This window comes from Oncorhynchus tshawytscha, linkage group LG24 (assembly GCF_018296145.1).
Source record: "Oncorhynchus tshawytscha isolate Ot180627B linkage group LG24, Otsh_v2.0, whole genome shotgun sequence".
Classification (NCBI taxonomy): domain Eukaryota; kingdom Metazoa; phylum Chordata; class Actinopteri; order Salmoniformes; family Salmonidae; genus Oncorhynchus; species Oncorhynchus tshawytscha.
The window spans coordinates 855933-880170 of NC_056452.1; the positions used below are offsets into that span (position 1 = coordinate 855933).

The 24238-nt window shown below is 44.2% G+C and overlaps 1 protein-coding gene across 6 annotated transcripts in view; it reads left to right on the forward strand.

Moving 5' to 3' along the window:
- The window catches only part of LOC112223890 (fibroblast growth factor receptor 2), a 96500-nt gene that overhangs the window by 45911 nt on the left and 26351 nt on the right, over positions 1 to 24238 (forward strand). For 3 of the 6 annotated variants that reach the window (XM_024387195.2, XM_024387199.2, XM_024387200.2), the window contains 5 exons: positions 6849 to 7039; positions 8561 to 8705; positions 13105 to 13310; positions 14337 to 14479; positions 20780 to 20901. In XM_024387195.2, the coding sequence (XP_024242963.2) occupies positions 6849 to 7039; positions 8561 to 8705; positions 13105 to 13310; positions 14337 to 14479; positions 20780 to 20901 (807 nt within the window). Of the gene's footprint in view, positions 1 to 6848; positions 7040 to 7498; positions 7638 to 8560; positions 8706 to 13104; positions 13311 to 14336; positions 14480 to 20779; positions 20902 to 24238 lie in introns of all 6 variants that reach the window. The other 3 variants (XM_024387198.2, XM_024387197.2, XM_024387196.2) reach the window with 3 other exon arrangements.

Here is a 24238-nt window from a genome sequence, read left to right on the forward strand (position 1 = left end):
TTACTACCAAAACAGACTCAACTGCATGAATGTCCAGCAGCTACACCTTCAGTCAGCTGTTCATTCCACAATAAATAAATATATACACTGAGTGTACAAGACATTAGGAACACCTTCCTAATATTGAGTTGCACCCCTTTTTGCCCTCAGAACAGTCTCAATTCATCAGGGCATGGACTCTAGTTGGCTGGATCTTCTTTGGGTGGTGGACCATTCTTGATACACATGGGAAACTGTTGAGCGTGAAACACAGCCGGGTTGCAGTTCTTGACACACTCAAACCAGTGCGCCTGGCACCTACTACCATACCTTGTTCAAAGTGACTTAAATATGTTGTCTTGCCCATTCACCTTCTGAATGGCACACATACACAATCCATGTGTCAATTGTTTCAAGGCTTTAAAAATCCTCCTTTAACATCTCCTCCCCTTCATCTACGCTGATTGAAGTGGATTTAACGGGTGACATCAATTAAGGGATCGTTGCTTTCACTTGGATTAAACTGGTTAGTCATGTCATGGAAAGAGCATGTGTTCCTAATATTTTGACTGGTACTGTATATACAGTACCAGTCAAACATTTGGACACACCTACGCATTCAAGGGTTTTTCTTTACATTGTAGAATATTAGTGAAGACATCACAACTATGAAATAACACAAAGAATCATGTAGTAACCTAAAAAACCCTGAAAGAGTATATATATTTTTTTTATGACAGTTATTTTATTTTCATGACAGTCTTCATCCATAACTGTCATGCATTCATCCTGCAACACTAACTCAAAAAAGTTATTGGACACTGTAAAATCCATGCAGAAAAAGAACACCTCCTCCCAGCTGCCCACTGCACTGAAGATAGGAAACACTGTCGCCACTGATAAATCCACCATAATTGAGAATTTCAATAAGCATTTTTCCACGGCTGGCCATGCTTTCCACCTGGCTACTCCTACCCCGGTCAACAGCACTGCACCCCGTACAGCAACTCGCCCAAGCCTTCCCCATTTCTCCTTCTCCCAAATCCAGTCAGCTGATGTTCTGAAAGAGCTGCAAAATCTGGACCCCTACAAATCAGCCGGGCTAGACAATCTGGACCCTTTCTTTCTAAAATGATCTGCCGAAATTGTTGCTACCCCTATTACTAGCCTGTTCAACCACTCTTTCGTGTCGTCTGAGATTCCCAAAGATTGGAAAGCAGCTGCGGTCATCCCCCTCTTCAAAGGGGGGGACACTCTTGACCCAAACTGCTACAGACCTATATCTATCCTACCTTGCCTTTCTAAGGTCTTTGAAAGCCAAGTCAACAAACAGATTACCGACCATTTCGAATCTCACCATACCTTCTCTGCTATGCAATCTGGTTTCAGAGCTGGTCATGGGTGCACCTCAGCCACGCTCAAGGTCCTAAACGGCCGTATTCATTGATCTGGCCAAGGTTTTCGACTCTGTCAATCACCACATCCTCATCGGCAGACTCGACAGCCTTGGTTTCTCAAATGATTGCCTCGCCTGGTTCACCTACTACTTCTCTGATAGAGTTCAGTGTGTCAAATCGGAGGGTCTGCTGTCCGGACTTCTGGCAGTCTCTATGGGGGTGCCACAGGGTTCAATTCTTGGACCGACTCTCTTCTCTGTATACATCAATGATGTTGCTCTTGCTGCTTGTGAGTCTCTGATCCACCTCTACGCAGACGACACCATTCTGTATACTTCTGGCCCTTCTTTGGACACTGTGTTAACAACCCTCCAGGCAAGCTTCAATGCCATACAACTCTCCTTCCGTGGCCTCCAATTGCTCTTAAACACAAGTAAAACTAAATGCATGCTCTTCAACCGATCGCTGCCTGCACCTGCCCGCCTGTCCAACATCTCTACTCTGGACGGCTCTGACTTAAAATACATGGACAACTACAAATACCTAGGTGTCTGGTTAGACCGTAAACTCTCCTTCCAGACCCACATCAAACATCTCCAATCCAAAGTTAAATCTAGAATTGGCTTCCTGTTTCGCAACTAAGCATTCTTCACTCATGCTGTCAAACATACCCTTGTAAAACTGACCATCCTACCAATCCTCGACTTCGGCGATGTCATTTACAAAATAGCCTACAATACCCTACTCAACAAATTGGATGCAGTCTATCACAGTGCAATCCGTTTTGTCACCAAAGCCCCATATACTACCCACCATTGCGACCTGTACGCTCTCGTTGGCTGGCCCTCGCTTCATACTCGGCGCCAAACCCACTGGCTCCATGTCATCTACAAGACCCTGCTAGGTAAAGTCCCCCCTTATCTCAGCTCGCTGGTCACCATAGCATCACCCACCTGTAGTACGCGCTCCAGCAGGTATATCTCTCTGGTCACCCCCAAAACCAATTCTTTCTTTGGCCGCCTCTCCTTCCAGTTCTCTGCTGCCAATGACTGGAACGAACTACAAAAATCTCTGAAACTGGAAACACTTATCTCCCTCACTAGCTTTAAGCACCAACTGTCAGAGCAGCTCACAGATTACTGCACCTGTACATATCCCACCTATAATTTAGCCCAAACAACTACCTCTTTCCTTACTGTATTTATTTTATTTATTTATTTTGCTCCTTTGCACCCCATTGTTTTTATTTCTACTTTGCACATTCTTCCACTGCAAATCTACCATTCCAGTGTTGTACTTGCTATATTGTATTTACTTTGCCACCATGGCCTTTTTTTGCCTTTACCTCCCTTATCTCACCTCATTTGCTCACATCGTATATAGACTTGTTTATACTGTATTATTGACTGTATGTTCATTTTACTCCATGTGTAACTCTGTGTCGTTGTATGTGTCGAACTGCTTTGCTTTATCTTGGCCAGGTCGCAATTGTAAATGAGAATTTGTTCTCAACTTGCCTACCTGGTTAAATAAAGATTAAATAAAATGTAAAATTAAAAAATTAAAATAACCGTTGGTTAAACAGTTATATGGTAATTGGACCAGCCACAGTGGGGGGTCTTTGGCCATTGTTTTAATCTGTATCTATTTGTTTCCCAGTTGTCTTTACTGTACCACATGAAAAACAGCCAGTGGGCATCAAAGCACTTCTGTCCTCTAGGGTTCATCAAGCTCCGGTGAGACCTTTACCCTAGGTACAGATCTAGGATCAGCTTTCCCTCCCCCATTCCTAAATTTAACTATTTAGTATAGAAAATGAAAAACTGACCATAGATCAGCATCTAGGGGCAAATACCCCACACTGTTCATCAATGCCTTACTGATAACCAGTAGGTCAATACACAATACATTATGGTTTAATTCCCAGAGGTCTTGGATTCTATTTGTCAATGTGGTTCTCAGCTCTCAGGAGAGTTGACCCCCTCTGTTCATTTGCCCTAGCCTTCTGTCAGGGTCTCCATGGTAATAAAGGGCAATGTTCACAACACTATCAGACAAGAGATGGAATCCTGAGTGTAAATACCCTCAAATACCTCACTGTTGTAGCCTCCAGATGCGTGTGCACACACACACACACACACACTCTCGCCCTTCCAGGCCCCCTTGCTATGGGATTAACTAAAGCTCTCCTTCAGACTCTCTCTGTTTGTTTTTTGTTCTGTTTTATTGCTCAGCAGTAAACCCTTTTTATGTCCGGCTCCAGACTAACCCCCCCCACAACCTCTTGCTTAATTTTACTGAATTTTACTGTTTAATAGAGTGTGAGAAGGGGTGGAGACAGAAAGAGAGATGGAGGGGGAGAGAGTGTCTGGAAGGCAGTTCTTATCGTGCTTTTGGGCCCAAATGACCAACAGGATCAGACATTAAAAACAAAGCTAGACACGCCTTTTCTGGCTGAAACTGTCTACGGGGGCGGGGGAGGGCCCCCCAGACAAACACACACACATACATGCAGTGCACACACACACGCGCGCCCACACACACACACAGATCTGTGCCCTGACTGAGCGTCTCCGAGAGGTCAACAAATGGTACCCGTTGGCCTTCACCAGCATGCTCACCCACAGGGGTACCCAGTCACCCCGCGGGCACTTTGTTTATGCTCAGCCCCCTCCACTTTTCTTTCACTCCTTCTTCACTTTCTTCCCCTGGTCCGGGCCTGGCCCTATCCCCCTCCGATCAACAACCCCTCCCAGACCCCCAGGGCCCTGCGTGTCAAGCCGCCAGGTTACCCAGAGTTTAGTGGTGCTGCTTAGACGCCACAGAAGTCTGTCCCTTTCCTCAAATCCAACTCCCAGCAGCCATAAGTACTTTACTAATGACTTAATTGATAAATAGATTTTTGTATTTGATTCGGGTGAGTGGGATCGGGATAATAAAAGGGCAGAGTTTGTGTGTGTGTGTACAGTATGTGTCAGGTCTGGTTCTCTCCATAAATGCAAGGATAGCATGGTGTCTATAACATATATGGAGAGTACATCATAGTCACCATGCTATCCATGCAGTTATGGATAGATCCACACCTGACATATGCTATACATGCAAACAACCATATATTTCACAGAAACACACGAGTCAGTGTGGTCAGAGAGCAGACTGGTGAATAAGTCATCAGTTGCAATGCCAAGCAGCCATCAAGACTACATGATGACTTCAGACAAGTTCCACATGAGTCCGCTAAACCACTAACACACATGCACGCGCACACACACACACACACACACACACACATACGCATACATGCACAAACACACACACGAGGGATGGAAGGAGGAGGGTAGAGAGACAATAAACATGGCGAGTCCAAGGAATGCGTAGGGAGGAGGGAGAGTGAGAGGGAGGGAGGGGTGGGAATCATCTGATCTGACAGAGAGAGAGAGAGAGTAGCCATTTGGCCTTCTGATGGTCAGAGGAACAGCACGGAGGAAGATTACTAGTGGCAAAACTCTTGACAGACTGACACACAGTGTATGAAAGTTGTCTCTACCTTTCTTTTTTTATTCACCCTCTTCACCCCTCTTTCTTTCTCTTTTCACTCTGTCTGTTGAGCTCCCTTTATTCGCTATATTATTTTCCCACCCCTCCTCTCTTTTCTCTGCCACCCACTTATAAGCCCTCATTCTTCTTCATTCTAAGCCCGCTTTTTTCCATCTACGTAACATTGCAAAAATCAGAAACTTTCTGTCCAAAAATTAGAAATAAAATAAAATTAATCCATGCTTTTGTCACTTCTAGGTTAGACTACTGCAATGCTCTACTTTCCGGCTACCCGGATAAAACACTAAATAAACTTCAGTTAGTGCTAAATACGGCTGCTAGAATCCTGACTAGAACCCAAAAAATTGATCATATTACTCCAGTGCTAGCCTCCCTACACTGGCTTCCTATCAAGGCAAGGGCTGATTTCAAGGTTTTACTGCTAACCTACAAAGCATTACATGGTCTTGCTCCTACCTATCTCTTTGATTTGGTCCTGCCGTACATACCTACACGTACGCTACGGTCACAAGACGCAGGCCTCCTAATTGTCCCTAGAATTTCTAAGCAAACAGCTGGAAGCAGGGCTTTCTCCTATAGAGCTCCATTTTTATGGAATGGTCTGCCTACCCATGTAAGAGATGCAAACTCGGTCTCAACCTTTAAGTCTTTACTGAAGACTCATCTCTTCAGTGGGTCATATGATTGAGTGTAGTCTGGCCCAGGAGTGGGAAGGTGATTCTCTGCCTCTAACCCTATTACAGGGGCTGAGTCACTGGCTTACTGGGGCTCTTTCATACTGTCCCTGGGAGGGGTGTGTCACTTGAGTGGGTTGAGTCACTGATGTGATCTTCCTGTCTGGGTTGGCGCCCCCCCCTTGGGTTGTGCCGTGGCGGAGATCTTTGTGGGCTATACTCGGCCTTGTCTCAGGATGGTAAGTTGGTGGTTGGAGAAATCCCTCTAGTGGTGTGGGGGCTGTGCTTTGGCAAAGTGGGTGGGGTTATATCCTTCCTGTTTGGCCCTGTCCGGGGGTGTCCTCGGATGGGGACACAGTGTCTCCTGACCCCTCCTGTCTCAGCCTCCAGTATTTATGCTGCAGTAGTTTATGTGTCGGGGGGCTAGGGTCAGTTTGTTATATCTGGAGTACTTCTCCTGTCCTATTCGGTGTCCTGTGTGAATTTAAGTGTGCTCTCTCTAATTCTCTCTTTCTCTCTCTCGGAGGGCCTGAGCCCTAGGACCATGCCTCAGGACTACCTGACATGATGACTCCTTGCTGTCCCCAGTCCACCTGGCCGTGCTGCTGCTCCAGTTTCAACTGTTCTGCCTTATTATTATTGGACCATGCTGGTCATTTATGAACATTTGAACATCTTGGCCATGTTCTGTTATAATCTCCACCCGGCACAGCCAGAAGAGGACTGGCCATCCCACATAGCCTGGTTCCTCTCTAGGTTTCTTCCTAGGTTTTGGCCTTTCTAGGGAGTTTTTCCTAGCCACCGTGCTTCTACACCTGCATTGCTTGCTGTTTGGGGTTTTAGGCTGGGTTTCTGTACAGCACTTTGAGATATCAGCTGATGTACGAAGGGCTATATAAATAAATTTGATTTAGATTTGATTTGATTTTTTAACCCATCCAGTGCCCCTCAGGCCTCAAACCACCCCACCTGACTCTCCGAACCCTCACCCCCAAGTATTTTGTGCTCGTTTTCAGTTCCTTAGACAAAGTGAAGTCTGTGTCCTAATGCTTATTCCCAAGGTTCCCAGTGGTGATCTAGCTTAGTTGATCAATTGGCTGTCATTGACATTAGAAATACAAATCTGTCTTTCACCAAGGGGTGTATGGTGCAAGGTTGGGGTTTGAAATGGCCAATGGCGATGTCTCAAGCACAAACTAACTCACCATAACACATCTCCCCTTTTCTCTCTCCATCTTAGAACGGTCCCCTCATAGGCCCATTCTCCAGGCAGGGCTGCCAGCCAACACCAGTGTGAATGTAGGGGAGGACGCACGCTTCGTGTGTAAGGTGTACAGTGATGCTCAGCCCCACATCCAGTGGCTGCAGCACATCCAGAAGAATGGTAGTCGCACCGGCCCAGATGGACACCCCTACGTCCGTGTACTGAAGGTACGTTCCAGCCCTCCCTGGCCCCTCATTGGCTGTTTTGACCTGATCAGTGAAAATGATTGGTTCCTCTTTCTTGTGACATCTGATTACCTGATTGACACTCTCAGTTTTTCACGTATTCTTTTTCTTCAAAGTGTAGGCTAATCATTTTTTTGTTTTCAGGTAACTTTTTTGCCATTTATAAAAACAGCATTTTTGTTACTATCACATCTGTCTCTCTCCTTTACGAAGAACAATAAAAATCCCTTTTCCCTCTATACTACTGGAACACTGGCTGTATTCCTGTCTGGGTGGCGGCTCCTGTAACCTCCTTTCCCTGCACTGAGGTGCAGATGTGATAGTAACAGGCCTGTGTTTTGTTTTGTCCCCCTGCTGCCGTGTACGTGTGTGTGTGTGTGTGTGTTTGGTTGTTTGTGTATGCGTGCACATGTGTGTGTGCGTGTTGCTCACACACCTCAGCGCTCAGGCATCAATAGCTCGGATGTGGAGGTGCTCACGCTCACCAACGTGACTGAGGAGGACGCCGGAGAGTATACCTGTAAAGTCTCCAATTATATAGGGGAGGTCAACCAGTCGGGCTGGCTGACGGTCAACCCAGGTAACCGCTGACCCCTGATCCTAGACCTCTGTTGACCACCTCCCGTGTGGTCTCTTTGGGCCTGTCACTGACCCGGTTCGGTGTGGTGGTCTTAGTTCCTGCTGGGTTGTGGACTGACTGATCCTTTCTACTGTAACTACTGACTGTGACTGTACAGCCATGGAAATGCCTACTGTACCTGCACACTCACACTATCCTGCTATGTCCATCTCAGACCTTTCAACTCTGTCTCTCTCTCTCTTCTTCTCCCCCCCCCCCATTTGAATGGTGTGATGTGTAAGGGCATAGGTGATTGCCTTCTTCTTCTGTGGTTGTGTGTACTGTGCATGCCCAGGCCTGGTGTGGATACGATTGGGCTCTGGTGTTGTGGGTGAAGGGTATTTTTATCACGTGTTTTGGTGTATTGTGTTTGCTATTATTTCTTGTGGTACAAGGTGCTCTTCCTGTTTGTTTTGAAGACCCTCCCTCGCTGGACCCTCCTTCCCTTCTCTGGAAGCTCCTCCCATCTACTCTCTCTCTCTATAGATGGGACGACCGTTCTCCTCCCAGCTATGGACACCATCCAGCTACTCCTCTCTCATGGTGTTGTGGGTCTAATTGTTACCTCTGCTTTTCCTCCTCTTCTCTCCTCTCTGCTATTTTTTCCCCCTCCATTGCTACTCTCACTCCTTCCCTTTATCTTACTTTCTTCCTACTCACCCCTTAAATATAATTAATCCTTTTAACGTCCACCCTCCCTTTCTCATCCTCCATCCATGTCTCTTCCTCTTCTTTCTCCTCCATCCCTGTCTCTTCCTTATACTTCTCCTCCACCCCTCCTCTCCCATCGACCTGCCCCTTCTCTTTCTCCTCTTCCTCCCTTTCTTCTTCTACCCTTCCTCTCTCATCCTCCTCCTCCACAACTACTCCTAACCCTCTCCCAGACCGCAGGTGTAAACACCACGGACAAGGAGATTGAAGTCCTCTACCTCCCCAATGTCACTTACGAGGATGCTGGGGAGTATACCTGCTTGGCGGGTAATTCTATTGGGATCTCCTATCACACTGCTTGGTTGACGGTGCTTCCAGGTATATACACTCATATACTGCCCTCCCTTTCCCCTCACTCTCTCTCACTCTCTCTCAATGTCATTCACTAACGGTTTTAAACGTTCGGTCAATAAAGTTATTTTGATGATTTCTATGGGAAGAAGGGAGAAGTGAAAAGCTCCTTTGGAGTGAAAGATACACAAACTCAACAAAATAACAAAATATCAGAATACAATGATGAACTTACAGTCAACAACTCAACATCTAATTCGGTGTAATATTAGAGCAGGAATATGTGTTACATATATTTTGTTATCTTGATGTGTTGAAAGCAAGGGGCCAGATAAAGAGACATTTGCTCTAAACTTATCATAACCCGACTTCTCCGAATGGCTCTAGTGTCTCGTTACTCAAGAGGAGGTTTCCCTCTCACTCCCTCATCTCTCTCCCCTGGTTCTCGGGAAAGTATGTTGGTGCTACGTACATTTTGGCTCGGACTGCAAGTTTTTACAGAAGAAGGGTGTCTGTCTGTCTTGGTGATTCTGTCTGTCGGTGTCAGTGGCTTCTCTGTCATTTCCTGAGAATGAATAAAAACTCCCTCATGGCTCCACGTCTTTCCTGACTCTGATAATTGATTGCCTTTTTATTATTTCTCCTTGAGATAATAAAAAAGAATGTCACAGCTGGAATACTCACGGCTTGACTTTCTCAATTATCAGGGCCAATATTTTTGAAATGTATTCAGTATATTTGATATTGTGTGTGTGTGTTTAAATGAGGTATGTCAGAGTTAATCAGTTAACTTGATTTTATTGTGATTGTGATTAATCAGATTGTATGAAAGCGTTCAAAATCAACTGAAAACATGAAAATACATCATATATATACTGCTAAAAACAATGTTGTCTCCAAAACAAGTTGACATTGAGGTTAAAGAAGGTGTGCTTTATCAAAGAAGGTGTGTTTTATCAATTGACTTCATTTTTACAACCATTATTTTGGGATAAATCAAGACATCATTATTCTTGTATTGCTTTTTGTATAAACAATCTTAAATTACATCTTAATTTGAGCGAATTCTGAATTTGCGATTAATCAAATCGTCACACGATTAACTCGATTAGAACATTTTATCGTTTGGCAGTCCTAGTTTAAATGTATGTGTGTGTCCCTGTGTCTGCACGATTGTGTGTGTGTCTTTTAAATGTGTGTCTGTGTGAGTGTGTCTGTGTTCCTCATGTCTGCACTGACAAACATCCACAGATTTAGCATGGGGTCATTGACACCCTTGATAAAGATTTGCACAAATAACTGTATAAAATAACTAATTCAAATACTGAGCTATATTATTTTATACTAATACAATTGCTCAGAGAAAGATATTTTATTTTCTGCTTATGTATTCTCATTTTGACTGCAAACCCACCACTTATTGGTGGGTTTCATGCCCTCTGACCAAAGCACCGGTTTCAATCCAAGTGCCAATGCCGTTTAGCAAACTCCAGGCATTTACATATGTTGGATGACATGAAAATAGAGCTCTTTGGCCACGCACACCAGGGGTGTGTTTGGCGTCGAAATGAGAATGCATGAACAGAAAAGAACGCCATACCTACTGTGAAATATGGTGGTGGTTCTGGCGCTATTTTGCTTCCACTGGTCTTGGGGCCTTTAAGGTCAACGGCATCATGAACTTTACCCAGCACCAGGACATTTTAGCCAAATACCTGGTGTCCTCCCCCAGGAGGCTGAAACTTGGCCGCAAATGGATCTTTGAGCAAGACAATAACCCCAATAACACTTCAAAGTCCATAAAGAAATGGTTCTATAGCAGTGGAGGCTGCTGTGGGGAGGAGGGGTCATACTGCTGGAAACCACATATGCTACCAACCATTGATTGCATTCCAGCCATAATTATGAGCCGTCCTCCCCTCAGCAGCCTCCACTGTTCTATAGCTAGGTTTCCATCCAAATAGCGACAGATTTTCATGCTAATATAACAAAAACACATAAACAATATGCGCATTTTCCCACCAGAGATGTGTTTCCATCCAATTGACTTGTTGACGGTAAAAGGCTGTGCTTGATGACGTAGTGCACATAAAAATAACATAAAAATAATAATAATAGGTTAAATTCCCATGTACCGAATAAAACATACAAGTTAAATGGGTTTCCATAGCATTTTCATCTCTACTGATGGTTTTGTCACAAAAAAAAACATTTCTTATATAGCAAATGTGCCCACTCTGGTCTTGGCACGTGCACTCGATATAGAACAGCTCGCTTGTATAGCCTACATGATGAGATCATTATGGGGGGAAAAAAGCAACTATCAAGCTCATCACAGTGCAGTTTCACCACCCTGTGAAGTTCATCATAACTTATTTCATCTGTAACATAATAAACTGCATGCTTTCCCGAGTGAGAGGACCACACACACCATATCATCTCGTGACTCCAAGTTTGATAAGATGGTTATTATTATATCGATATTTGATATTTCCACTTCCATTTCTTGCATAATACTTTTTACCGACACAAAAAGATCCCACCTTGTCTAGCATATTTTGTTTTGTTGACATTTGGAAGGTTTACCAACAAATTTTGATCAGGCCTGTCGTGACATTTTTTTATCCAACCTAAAAAGGTTGGCTGGAAACCTGGTTATTTGCCACAAACTCAACATTTTGCAATGGCCATCTGTCTCTGGATTTGAAACCCATTTTCAAGTCCATAAACTTAGACAAAGGATATCAAGCATCTGGAAGGATTCTGTATGGAGTAATGGTCTAAGATCCCTCCCAACGTGTTCAACTCATGAAAAAAAACTCTGAGCATTTATATTCATATAAAAGAATAGTTTCCAAAATGTTTGGAGCATACAATATAGCTCACTGTTTCAATTATTTATTTTATACAATAATTTTTGCTCATCTTTATCAAGGATATCAATCATTTCGAACCCCACTGTATATACCAAACACAGTTAAAGTCCATATAAATAGAACACTTATGCTCATTCCATAGAGGTTCAGTTCAGGCAACAGAGTTGGCCAACATTAATACATCTACATGTATGTAGGGTGGGTGAGATGTCTGGACTCTGGACATTAAATGAGATGGATGATAGCACTTAATCTCCTGTAATCCACAACATGAACAGACAGCAGGTACAAAAATCCCCTCAATGCCCTCCCAGATAATAGCCTTGCTTTGTCTCTGAACAAAATACTATTATTATGCATAGTTGCTTTACCCCTATTTACATGTACATATTACTTCAATTACCTCAACTAACTTGTACCCCCGCACATTGATTCGGTACCGGTACCCCCTGTATATATAGCCTTGTTATTGTTATTTTATTGTGTTACTTTTTTTCAACTTTAGTTTATTTAGTAAATATTTTCTCAACTCTTATTTTCCTTAAAACTGCATTGTTGGTTAAGGGCTTGTCAATGTGCTGGTCAAGCAATGGGCTTGTCAAAGCATTTCACGATGTATTCGGGGGATGAACATTGTTCTTTGATTGGATTTAATTTCTTGGCGAATGGTATCTTTAATTTATTGCCCTAGTCCCCATGTATCTGCTCTGGTGGCGCCTGCATAGCTCGTCTGCCTTCTGTGTTGCGCTGTGGTTTTTGGACCAGGTGATACGAAGCCGACTGGAGAAAGGTTCCTACATGTTACTTCCCCCTGGCTGCACAGTACAAGGGCATTGTTTGTAGCCATGGGTGGATGACATGCATTATGGAACAGGCTGTGGTCCTATAGCCACACAGAGACAGACCCAGACCCATTTCCTACAGACAGGAAGCTCAGGCCATATATCGCCACAAAGGGCACCACTCACTTGTTTGCAGTCTGATGTGAAGCGTGTGTGTATCCAGGTGAGAGAGGGAGGGAGAACGTGTGTGTGCGTGCATGTGTGTGTATTTGAGAGAGTGTGTCTTCACCCTGCGTGTGTGTGGTGTGTCAAGTCACCCTGAATGTAGGCACTTAGTACAGCCCCCTGCTTGAGCTCAGTGTATTTACCTTGTAAAAATAGAATCAGAATGATTATATTTCTATGGTTTAGCCCCTCTTCTTAGATCAGTTCCATTTTCTGTTTGTCCTAGATGGGCAGTAGATGGTTGTGTGAAGAAGAGAGTGTAGAGGGAGGAGGATGGAAAGAGAAACATGTGTGCGTCTTTCTCATTATTTATGTTTTGTTTGTCTATCTAGCAATGCCGTGTGTGTGTCGTTTCCATGGCATGTGTTCTGTTCATACATGTGCGTCTATCAGATGTGTCCATGTCTTTTTTGTTTAAGTGTCTGTGTGCCCACGTCCGTGTGTTTGTGTACATTATGTCATGAGTCAGTATGTGCCTCTACGTTCCACTTTCTATCCCTCCCTGACACTCTCCCCTTGCCCCCCCCCCCGCTCCCCAAACAGCCAATAAGGAAGAGACAGTGACGGGTCTGACATCACCTGACTATGTGGAGATAGCCATATACTGCATCGGGGTGTTCCTGATCGCCTGTATGGTGGTCATCGTGGTGGTGTGCCGGATGAGGAATACGGCTAAGAAGCCTGACTTCGGGAACCAGCCAGCAGTCCACAAACTCAGCAAGCAGATACCTCTGCGTCGCCAGGTAACAGAAAGTAGATAAGGGGTTTCCAAGGCATTTAACACCCATAAAAAGACAAACTCCACACACACATGTATTTATACATAATTCTCTTTTCACACTATTGTGCCGACCCAAACCAAACTGTACTGACTGGGATTTAATTTTTTCATGGTTTCAGCTACTAGGGTGGATGTGTAACCAGGCCAGCTCAGTACAGCTTGGCTTGGTTCAGGTTCAGCAGTGTGAAAAGCCCCATATACTCCATCTTAAATAAAAACAACAGAAAATAGTCCTAGGTTTACCTACCAAGAGCAGAAAACACCCAAAAAGTTCCACTGCATTTGTATTCCCGACATAGATCAATTGGGTTACTGGGACTCTGATTTGAGAGTTAATTTAGCTGTTCAGGGGAAGTGGATTTTAATAAGACTACTGTAACTAATACATCACACTGCTTGAGGTGCAATGCATCAGTTAACTCCACTGAAAGACAGCTAGCTACAGTGCATGGTGTCTGAGCATGTTAGCACTGCGCTCCAGCACCTCTAGCTCCTGTTCTAGCTCCTCTACCTCTCTGTGAGTGATGCTTTTCCCTCAAGGGGAAAACAAACTCCAAGAGGTACAAAAAGTGATGGATTACATTCCTGCGAGAGATGGGTGGTTCCAGTGTCAAGGTAAGGTTGGAGCAGAAAGGAGAGATGAGCCCTGAGGACAATGATAAACGGACACATTCATCAGATAGAACGTTACTCTAGCACTGAGATGTGATCACTAATGATCCCTAACATGCATTAACTTGCTTTTTAAAAAGCATGAAGAATATGTTGATTTGCACAGTATCAATATAATTTAAAGCCCATGTAATGAGGCATTTGATCTTTAGATTTTTTTTCATCACACAGACACGTGTGCGCCCACACACACCTACCCACCTACACTCCTGGTCCTCACAATAATAGTAATACAAACACACACACATGCCTATCCCTGCCATTTCTTATTTGACCAGTGTATCTAGGCTCAGGTGATCAGCCAATCTGTCGTCTCCTACAGGTGTCAAATGACTCCAGCTCCTCGATGAACTCCAGCACCCCATTGGTCCGCATCACCACACGACGCAGCTCGGCCGGCCATGACGACCCCATCCCAGAGTACGACCTCCCAGAGGACCCACGCTGGGAGTTTTCCAGAGACAGGTGATGGGCGGGGACGGGAACAGGGGTAGGAATAGGGAAGGGGGAGGTAAAGGATGTAGCGGGGAGGGATCAGTGTACAAGGGTGTCATTGACCTCAACAGTATGGCCACATTTCAGGCCGCCTACATAGTAGTCACTCACCAAACCTCAGAACATCTCTGTTTCATAATTTTCTTTCAATTCGCAAGAGGCTGAATGTGTCTCACTGGAGAAGCATCCAAGTGAATGAAACAGCACCCCAGCATTTGGCCTCCTTTGATTAAAAAAAAATTATAATTATAATAGCCAGTTAGCGTTGAGCTAAACTGAGTGAGCTCAACTGTGAATGTTCCTGGCGCACTAAAAAAGTGTCAAGGGTAGCCCGTTTGGATTTGACTTCATAACAATCACATCAAAAGCAGAACGGCATTTATAGCAAAAAAAAAATGAATAGTTGCATCTCATTGTGTCGTTGTCCTCCGGTGGCTAGCTAGCTAAAACTATCCCTTTTCCTAAATTAGCCATGGATGGAGATAGGGATTTGGACTTGTGGTTTTACTTCATTCTCCGTACCGGCCAATGATTATAAATGGCGAATCTGATCCAACCATAAATTCATACATTGTTTTTTATTTTATTTTTATTTCACCGTTATTTAACCAGGTAGGCTAGTTGAGAACAAGTTCTCATTTGCAACTGCGACCTGGCCAAGATAAAGCATAGCAGTGTGAGCAGACAACACAGAGTTACACATGGAATAAACAATTAACAAGTCAATAACACAGTAGAAAACAAAGGGGGGAGTCTATATACAATGTGTGCAAAAGGCATGAGGAGGTAGGCGAATAATTACAATTTTGCAGATTAACACTGGAGTGATAAATGATCAGATGGTCATGTACAGGTAGAGATATTGGTGTGCAAAAGAGCAGAAAAGTAAATAAATAAAAACAGTATGGGGATGAGGTAGGTGAAAATGGGTGGGCTATTTACCAATAGACTATGTACAGCTGCAGCGATCGGTTGGCTGCTCAGATAGCTGATGTTTGAAGTTGGTGAGGGAGATAAAAGTCTTCCAACTTCAGCGATTTTTGCAATTCGTTCCAGTCACAGGCAGCAGAGTACTGGAACGAAAGGCGGCCAAATGAGGTGTTGGCTTTAGGGATGATCAGTGAGATACACCTGCTGGAGCGCGTGCTACGGATGGGTGTTGCCATCGTGACCAGTGAACTGAGATAAGGCGGAGCTTTACCTAGCATGGACTTGTAGATGACCTGGAGCCAGTGGGTCTGGCGACGAATATGTAACGAGGGCCAGCCGACTAGAGCATACAAGTCGCAGTGGTGGGTGGTATAAGGTGCTTTAGTGACAAAACGGATGGCACTGTGATAGACTGCATCCAGTTTGCTGAGTAGAGTGTTGGAAGCCATTTTGTAGATGACATCGCCGAAGTCGAGGATCGGTAGGATAGTCAGTTTTACTAGGGTAAGCTTGGCGGCGTGAGTGAAGGAGGCTTTGTTGCGGAATAGAAAGCCGACTCTTGATTTGATTTTCGATTGGAGATGTTTGATATGAGTCTGGAAGGAGAGTTTGCAGTCTAGCCAGACACCTAGGTACTTATAGATGTCCACATATTCAAGGTCGGAACCATCCAGGGTGGTGATGCTAGTCGGGCATGCGGGTGCAGGCAGCGATCGGTTAAAAAGCATGCATTTGGTTTTACTAGCGTTTAAGAGCAGTTGGAGGCCACGGAAGGAGTGTTCTATGGCATTGAAGCTTGTTTGGAGGTTAGATAGCACAGTGTCCAATGACGGGCCGAAAGTATGTAGAATGGTGTCGTCTGCGTAGAGGTGGATCAGGGAATCGCCCGCAGCAAGAGCAACATCATTGATATATACAGAGAAAAGAGTCGGCCCAAGAATTGAACCCTGTGGCACCCCCATAGAGACTGCCAGAGGACCGGACAGCATGCCCTCCGATTTGACACACTGAACTCTGTCTGCAAAGTAATTGGTGAACCAGGCAAGGCAGTGCCCCTGGCCTGAGAGGATGGAAGTAGCTAGATCTAATAGGCTAATGTTAGCTAGCTGGCCTGGCACGTAGATGGCCATGAAAGGAAGATAGGCTAGCGAGCAAGCATTTTAGCCAGGTAGCCTAGGACAACAAAAACTTCAAGCGTATACAAAAACTTCAAGCGTGTACTTAGCCAACAAGAGATGATCAGTTATTGGCGTTTCTCTACAAGTAGGGTGAGTCAACATGTTTTTTCTACTTGCACGCACACACAAACACACAAATCAGTGCCATGGACAGCCACATCGTATTTAGCTTACATTGATTGGACTAAGTTGTTTTTGGTGTCTTTCGACTATATTAAACTAGGCAGACAGTTGAGGTCGGAAGTTTACTTACACATAGGATTTCAGTCATTAAAAGTCGTTTTTCTACCACTCCACAAATTTCTTGTTAACAAACTATAGTTTTGGCAAGTTGGTTAGGACATCAACTTCGTGCATGACACAAGTAATTTTTCCAGCAATTGTTTACAGAAAGATTATTTCACTAATAATTCACTGTATCACAATTCCAGTGGGTCAAAAGTTCACATACAATAAATTGACTGTGCCTTTAATTAAACAGCTTGGAAAATTTCAGAAAGTTATGTAATGGCTTTAGAAGCTTCTGATAGGCTAATTGACATCATTTGAGTCAATTGGAAGTGTACCTGTGGATGTATTTCAAGGCCTGCCTTCGAACTCGGTGCCTCTTTGCTTGACATCATGGGGAAATCAAAATAAATTATCCAAGACCTCAGAAACAAAAGTGTAGACCTCCACAAGTCTGGTTCATCCTTGGGAGCAATTTCCAAACGCCAGAAGGTACAGACAATAGTACCCAAGTATAAACACCATGGGCCCACGCAGCCGTCATACCGCTGAGGAAGGAGACGTGTTCTTTCTCCTATAGATGACCGTGCTTTGGTGCGAAAATCAAATCAATTGAGTTGCAAATCAATCCCAGAACAGCAGCAAAGGACCTCGTGAAGATGCTGAAGGAAACCGGTACAAAAGTATCTATATCCACAGTGAAACGAGTCCTATATCGACATAACCTGAAAGGCCGCTCAGCAAGGAAGAAGCCACTGCTCCAAAACCGCCATAAAAAAAGCCAGACTACAGTTTGCAACTGCACATGGGGACAAAGATCGTACTTTTTGGAGGAATGTCCTCTGGTCTGATGAAACAAAAATAGAATTGTTTGGCCATAATGACCATTGTTATGTTTGGAGGGAAAATGGGGAAGCTTGCAAGCCAAAGAACACCATCCCAACCGTGAAGCACGGGGTTGGCAGCATCATGTTGTGGGGGGTGCTTTGCTGCAGGAGGGACTGGTGCACTTCCAAAATAGATGGCATGGGGAAAGAAAATGATGTGGGTATATTGAAGCAATATCTAAAGACATCAGTCAGGAAGTTAGTTGCAAATGGGTCTTCCAAATGGACAATGACCCCAAGCGTACTTCCAAAGTAGGGACAAAATGGCTTAAGGACAACAAATTCAAGGTATTGGAATGGCCATCACAAAGCCCGACCTCAATCCTATAGAAAATGTGTGGGCAAAACTGAAAAAGCGTGTGCGAGCAAGGAGGCCTACAAACTTGACTCAGCTACACCAGCTCTGTCAGGAGGAATAGGCCAAAATGCACCCAAATTATTGTGGGAAGCTTTAGGAAGGCTACCCAAAACATTTGACCAAAGTTAATCAATTTAAAGGCATTGCTACCAAATACTAATTGTGTATGTAAACTTCTGACCCACTGGGAATGTGATGAAATAAATAAATAATTCTCTCTACTATTATTCGGACATTTCACATTCTTAAAATGAAGTGGTGATCCTAACTGACCTAAGACAGGGAATTTTTACTAGGATTAAATTTCAGGAATTGTGAAACTTGAGTTTAAATGTATTTGGCTAAGGTGTATGTAAACTTCTGATTTCAACTGTAGGTGATTTGATAATGTTGAAGTTGAAATGGTGCTGGAATAGTGAAGGCAGCTCTTTTCGACTTGAGGTAACTCTCTGTGGTTCTAAATCAATGGTTGTTTTGTAGTCCAAAAATATCAGAAACAATTTGCTTGACCATGCTGTAAGTTATGTAACTGTTTGTTACATGCAAAATGCTTTGAGGAGCTGCTCGCTGGGTTTGTGATGAAACAAAGGTGTGGTTGAATTTATTCTGCCACTGTGTCTTCTTATTGTCTCGGCTTTCGGCCTACAGTATATATAATATGAACGAACAGGTTATAGAGCAAACAACCAAATTATCTCAACACATAGGCTACTGGACTGCAATATAGAGTAAGTGTCTTTCACATTTTTCTTAGGCAACTGTTTCACCGACCCCCTGGAATGCGGCCTATGGCTTTCTCAGGTATTTCTCTGAGAATCGGTGAGGCAATGGGTGAGGCCCAAGATTAGCTGCATACTGCTGTAAGCTGCACTCGGTGAGGTTTTTGCTCAGTTTGAAATGTATTTCTACCTAACACACCATCAGTGGGTCTGTAAAATCCAGAATCATCCGGTTTTCAGGAGAAAAGCAGAGAAGCGGCGAAGCCTGAAAACCGTATGCTTCCGGTTTCCTTCGACCCCACTCAGGCGTTTGTTTTACGCCTGCTACTTGAGGTTATCGAACTTCAAACAAACCAAGAAATGAATCCAGTGCAGTGTCCCAGTTGTCAGAGATTGTGGCAGTGATTTCACACTAGCTCTTTCAAGTGAAAGTGTGAATGTTGCTAATTACTTTGTCTCCTAACTAGATGCATTGTAGTAGCATGTACCCCCTTATCATGAATGACAACGTTAGCTAATATTTGGCTAACTGATTGTGTATGCAGGCTATTACATGAGGTACTAGTGTTGTCTGGTAAAATATACCATTAAGCACCATTGAACATGGTCTGTGATCTGTAATGATTAACCAGTGAGTAATGACTGTGGCTGTGATAAAAAATGTCACTGTACCAGAGTAGTGTTCATTAGGCAGCAAACAGAAGAAAATTGACTTAAGAAACACACACAATAAGAAACACACATTTTTCTTTTCCATGTTTAAAAACTTTGGTCTCTACTGAACATGACCCAGGGTGGCCATTGGCACCCAGCCCTTTCCTTATCGCTTACACAGACCAATGAGTAATTTCTCAGTGCTACACTGTACCAGGGTCCTGTTCATTAGGCACCAAACAGAAGGAAACAGACTGAAACCGGGAGGAACTACCTGGAAGTGTCCAATGAGAAAAGCATATTTTCGATTAATGTTGCACTTTTCCTTTTTGCCTACAGAACAGGACCGTGTGTGTGTGTGTGTGTGTGTGTGTGTGTGTGTGTGTGTGTGTGTGTGTGTGTGTGTGTGTGTGTGTGTGTGTGTGTGTCATGGCTGTAATCTGTGTTTGTGCTGTGACTGTTTGCTTTGCCTCATACCAGGGGAGTTAGTCCCTACTACGAGTTGAACTAGTGGCCTCAGTCAGTTTCAGTGGAAAGTGTCAGGCTGAAGGCCACAACAGACTTATACAAAGTGATTTTGCTTCGGTGAGGTCTCTTGTTGTTAAGCAATGGGGAAACCCCAGACAGTAAAACACAATCCGGCTCTTGGGTTATTAACATGCTTCTGCGTGTGGTGTTTCGCCATGCCAGGTTTTTGTGAAGATTTAACAGTAGGAGATCAAAAGCATTCAACATGTCTCCTTGGCATGCTCAATTAAGCCCCTACTGTTAAATCTAGTGTGTCTCTCGTTCATCTCTGTATCCTCTCCGACTCTCCTCGTCTGTCATTCCCAAGTGCCTCGGGGGCCGTGGTGGAGATGCGAAACACTCAGGAATGCTAACGTTTGTGCTGGCATGGAAGAAAAAATAACATTGATTATGTGTGGTGGGCCAGGGCAGAAAGGGTGCCATTGAGCTAGGGGGGGGGGAGCGGCATCTGTGTGGACAGACTAGGGATTGTGTTACTCTGATGGCGTGCTGGCCTTAGGCCCCGGAGCCAGTGTGAATGTTTACACAACCTCAAGACTGGGCCACAGGGGCAGGCCACCGCCTGTCAATCAAACTAGGACCAATCTATTACCAAAGGATCAGTGAGCAGAGAGGTGTTGTGACCATGAGTGATAGTGGTGTGGGAAGTGTGGGACTGGGTCTAAGTGTGTGTGCGTGCGTGCACATGCCCATGTGAGTGTGTATAAAGGGGAGCTATTACAAATTCTGTGTGTAGCTATACAGCTGTTTGAACTATTCTTCTAACCTCTCCCTCTCCTCCTCTACAGGTTAACTCTGGGCAAGCCGCTGGGCGAGGGCTGCTTTGGCCAGGTGGTGATGGCCGAAGCATTGGGCATTGATAAGGACAAGCCCAAGGAGGCCGTCACAGTGGCTGTGAAGATGCTGAAAGGTAAAGTGCATTCAGAAAGTATTTCAGACCCCTTGACATTTTGTTACTTTACAGCCTTATTCTAAAATGGATTAAATTGTTTGTTTTTTTACTCTTCAATCTATACACAATACCCCATAATGACAAAGCAAAACAGGTTCAGAAATTTTTGCTAATTTATTAAATATAAAAGCCTGAAATATCACAATTATATAAGTATTCAGAGGCCTTACTTAGTACTTTGTTGAAGCACCTTTGGCAGCGATTACAGCCTAGAGTCTTCTTTGGTATGACGCTACAACCTTGGCACACCTGTATTTGGGGAGTTTCTCCCATTCTCCTCTGCAGAACGTCTCAAGCTCTGTCAGATTGCATGGGGAGCGTCGCAGCACAGCTATTTTTAGGTCTCTCCAGAGATGTTAGATCGGGTTCAAGTCCGGGCTCTGGCTGGGCCACTCAAGGACATTCAGAGACGTGTCCAGAAGCCACTCCTAGGTTGTCTTGGCTGTGTTCTTAGGATCGTTGTCCTGTTAGAAGGTGAACCTTCGCCCCTGTCTGAGATCTTGAGCTCTCTGGAGCAGGTTTTCATGATCTCTCTGTACTCTCTGTGCTCTGTTCATCTTTACCTCAATCGTGACTAGTCTCCCAGTCCCTGCCGCTGAAAAACATCCCCACAGCATGATGCTGCCACCACCAAGCTTCTCCGTAGGGATAGTATTGGCCAGGTGATGAGAGTGACACTTGGCTATCAGGCCAAAGAGTTCAATCTTGGTTTCATCAGACCAGAGAATCTTGTTTCTCATGGTCAGAGTCCTTTAGGTGCCTTTTGGCAAACCCCAAGTGGGCTGTCATGTGCCTTTTACTGAGGAGTGCCTTCTGTCTGGCCACTCTACATAAAGGCCTGATTGGTAGAGTGCTGCAGAGATGGTTGTCCTTCTGGAAGGTTATCCCATCTCCACAGAGGAACTCTGGAGCTCTGTCAGAATGACCATCGGGTTCTTGGTCACCTCCCTGACCAAGGCCCTTCTCCCCTGATTGCTCAGTTTGGCCAAGTGGCCAGCTTGGTGGTTCCAAACTTCTTCCATTTAAGAATGATGGAGGCCACTGTGTTCTTGGGAACCTTCTGTGCTGTAGAAATGTTTTGGTACCCATCCCCAAGATCTGTGCCTCGACACAATCCTGTCTCTGAGCTCTGCGGACAATTCCTATGACTTCATGGCTTGGTATTTGCTCTGACATGCACTGTCAACTGTGGGACCTTATATAGACAGGTGTGTGCCTTTCCAAATCTTGTCCAATCAATTAAATTTACCACAGGTGGACTCCTAGTTGTAGAAACATCTCAAGGATGTTGAAATGGAAACAGGAGTCTCGAGCCTCATAGCAAAGGGTCTAAATACTTATGTAAATAAGGTATTTATTGCAAAACATGTCTAAAAAACTGTTTTTGTTTTGTCATTATGGGGTATTGTGTGTATATTGATGAGGGGGGGAAAAATTATGTAATACATTTTAGAATATGGCTTTAACGTAACAAAATGTGGAAAAATTAAAGGGCTCTAAATTCTTTCCGGATGCACTGTATATGTGAGTTTTTCCCTCAATTTGTATTTGTGCGTGTGTTTGTGTGTTTACCACTGTGCGTGTGTCCCTCCCTCAGTAAAGCCTACGGGATCTTAGTATCTCAGTATTGACACAGTGTATCCCTAGCCGTGTGACACACTGCCCTGCTAGCTGTAAAGCCACTGGCTCTAGTTTGGGGTATATGTTGTGGCTGGGCGTGTATGTTTGTGTACGAAGGTGTGTTTACTTACAGTATGTATTATTTATTATTTACACTACATACCACTACACACCTGGCTGTGTGTGCACGTACACCTGGCTGTGTGTGCACGTACACCTGGCTGTGTGTGCACGTACACCATCAGGCTTGGGGGAATAATGGATTACATGAAATCCATTACAACTGACTGATTCCAAAAATCGGACAGACTTTGGTTTTTAATGCCTCTTAAGGGAAAGTAATGTAAAAGTTACTGAAAGTAATCAGATTATGTTCCTGAGTTTCTGTAATCCAAAAAGATATGTTACTGATTACGATATTTACATTAAAAAAGTAACCTACCCAACCGTGTACACTACATACATGAACACCTGCCGAACATCTCATTCCAAAATCATGGGCAGTAATATGGAGTTGGTCCCCCCTTTGCTGCTGTAACAGCCTCCACTCTTCGGGGAAGGCTTTTCACTAGGTGTTGTAACATTGCTGTGGGGACTTGCTTCCATTCAGCCAAAAGAGCATTTGTGGGGTCGGGCACTGATGTTGGGCGATTAGGCCTGGCTTGCAGTCGGCGTTCCAATTCATCCTAAAGGTGTTCAATGGGGTTGAGGTCAGGGCTCTGTGCAGGCCAGTCAAAGTTCTTCCACACCGATCTCGACAAACCATTTCTGTATGGACCTCGGTTTGTGTGCAAGGGCATTCTCATGCGAAAACAGGAAAGGACCTTCCCCAAACTGTTGCCACAAAGTTGGAAGCACAGAATCGTTTAGAATGTCATTGTATGCTGTAGCATTTAGATTTATCTTCACTGGAACTAAGTGGCCTAGCCCAAACCATGAAAAACAGACCCAGATCATTATTCCTCCTTCACCAAACTTTACAGTTGGCACTATGCATTCGGTCAGGTAGCGTTCCACAGGCATCCGCCCATCCCAGATTTGTCCGTCGAACTGCCAGATGGTGAAGCGTGATTCATCACATCATAGTCCAATAGCCCCAAGATTTACACCATTCCAGCCGACCCTTGGCATTGTGCATGGTGATTTTAGGCTTGTGTGTGGCTGCTCGGCCATGGAAACTCATTTCATGAAGCTCCCGACTAACAGTTCTTGTGCTGGCGTTGCTTCCAGAGACAGTTTGGAACTCTGTAATGAGTGTTGCAACCGAGGACAGAGGATTTTTACGCATTACGCGCTTCAGCACTCAGTGGTTCTGTTGTGTGAGCTTGTCTGGCCTACCACTTCGCGGCTGAGCCGTTGTTTCTCATAGCCATTTCCACTTCACAATAACAGCACTTAGTTGACGAGGCCAAATTTAGCAGGGCAGAAATCTGACAAACTGACTTGGTGGCATACTATGACAGTGCCACATTGACAGTCACTGAGATTTTCAGTAAGGTCATTCTACTGACAATGTTTGTCTATGGAGATTGCATGGCTGTGTGCTCGATTTTATACACCTGTCAGCAACGGCTGTGGCTGAAATAGCCAAATCCACTAATTTGAAGGGGTGTCCACATACTTTTGTGTGTATATATATATATATATATATAGTATATATACTATATATATATAG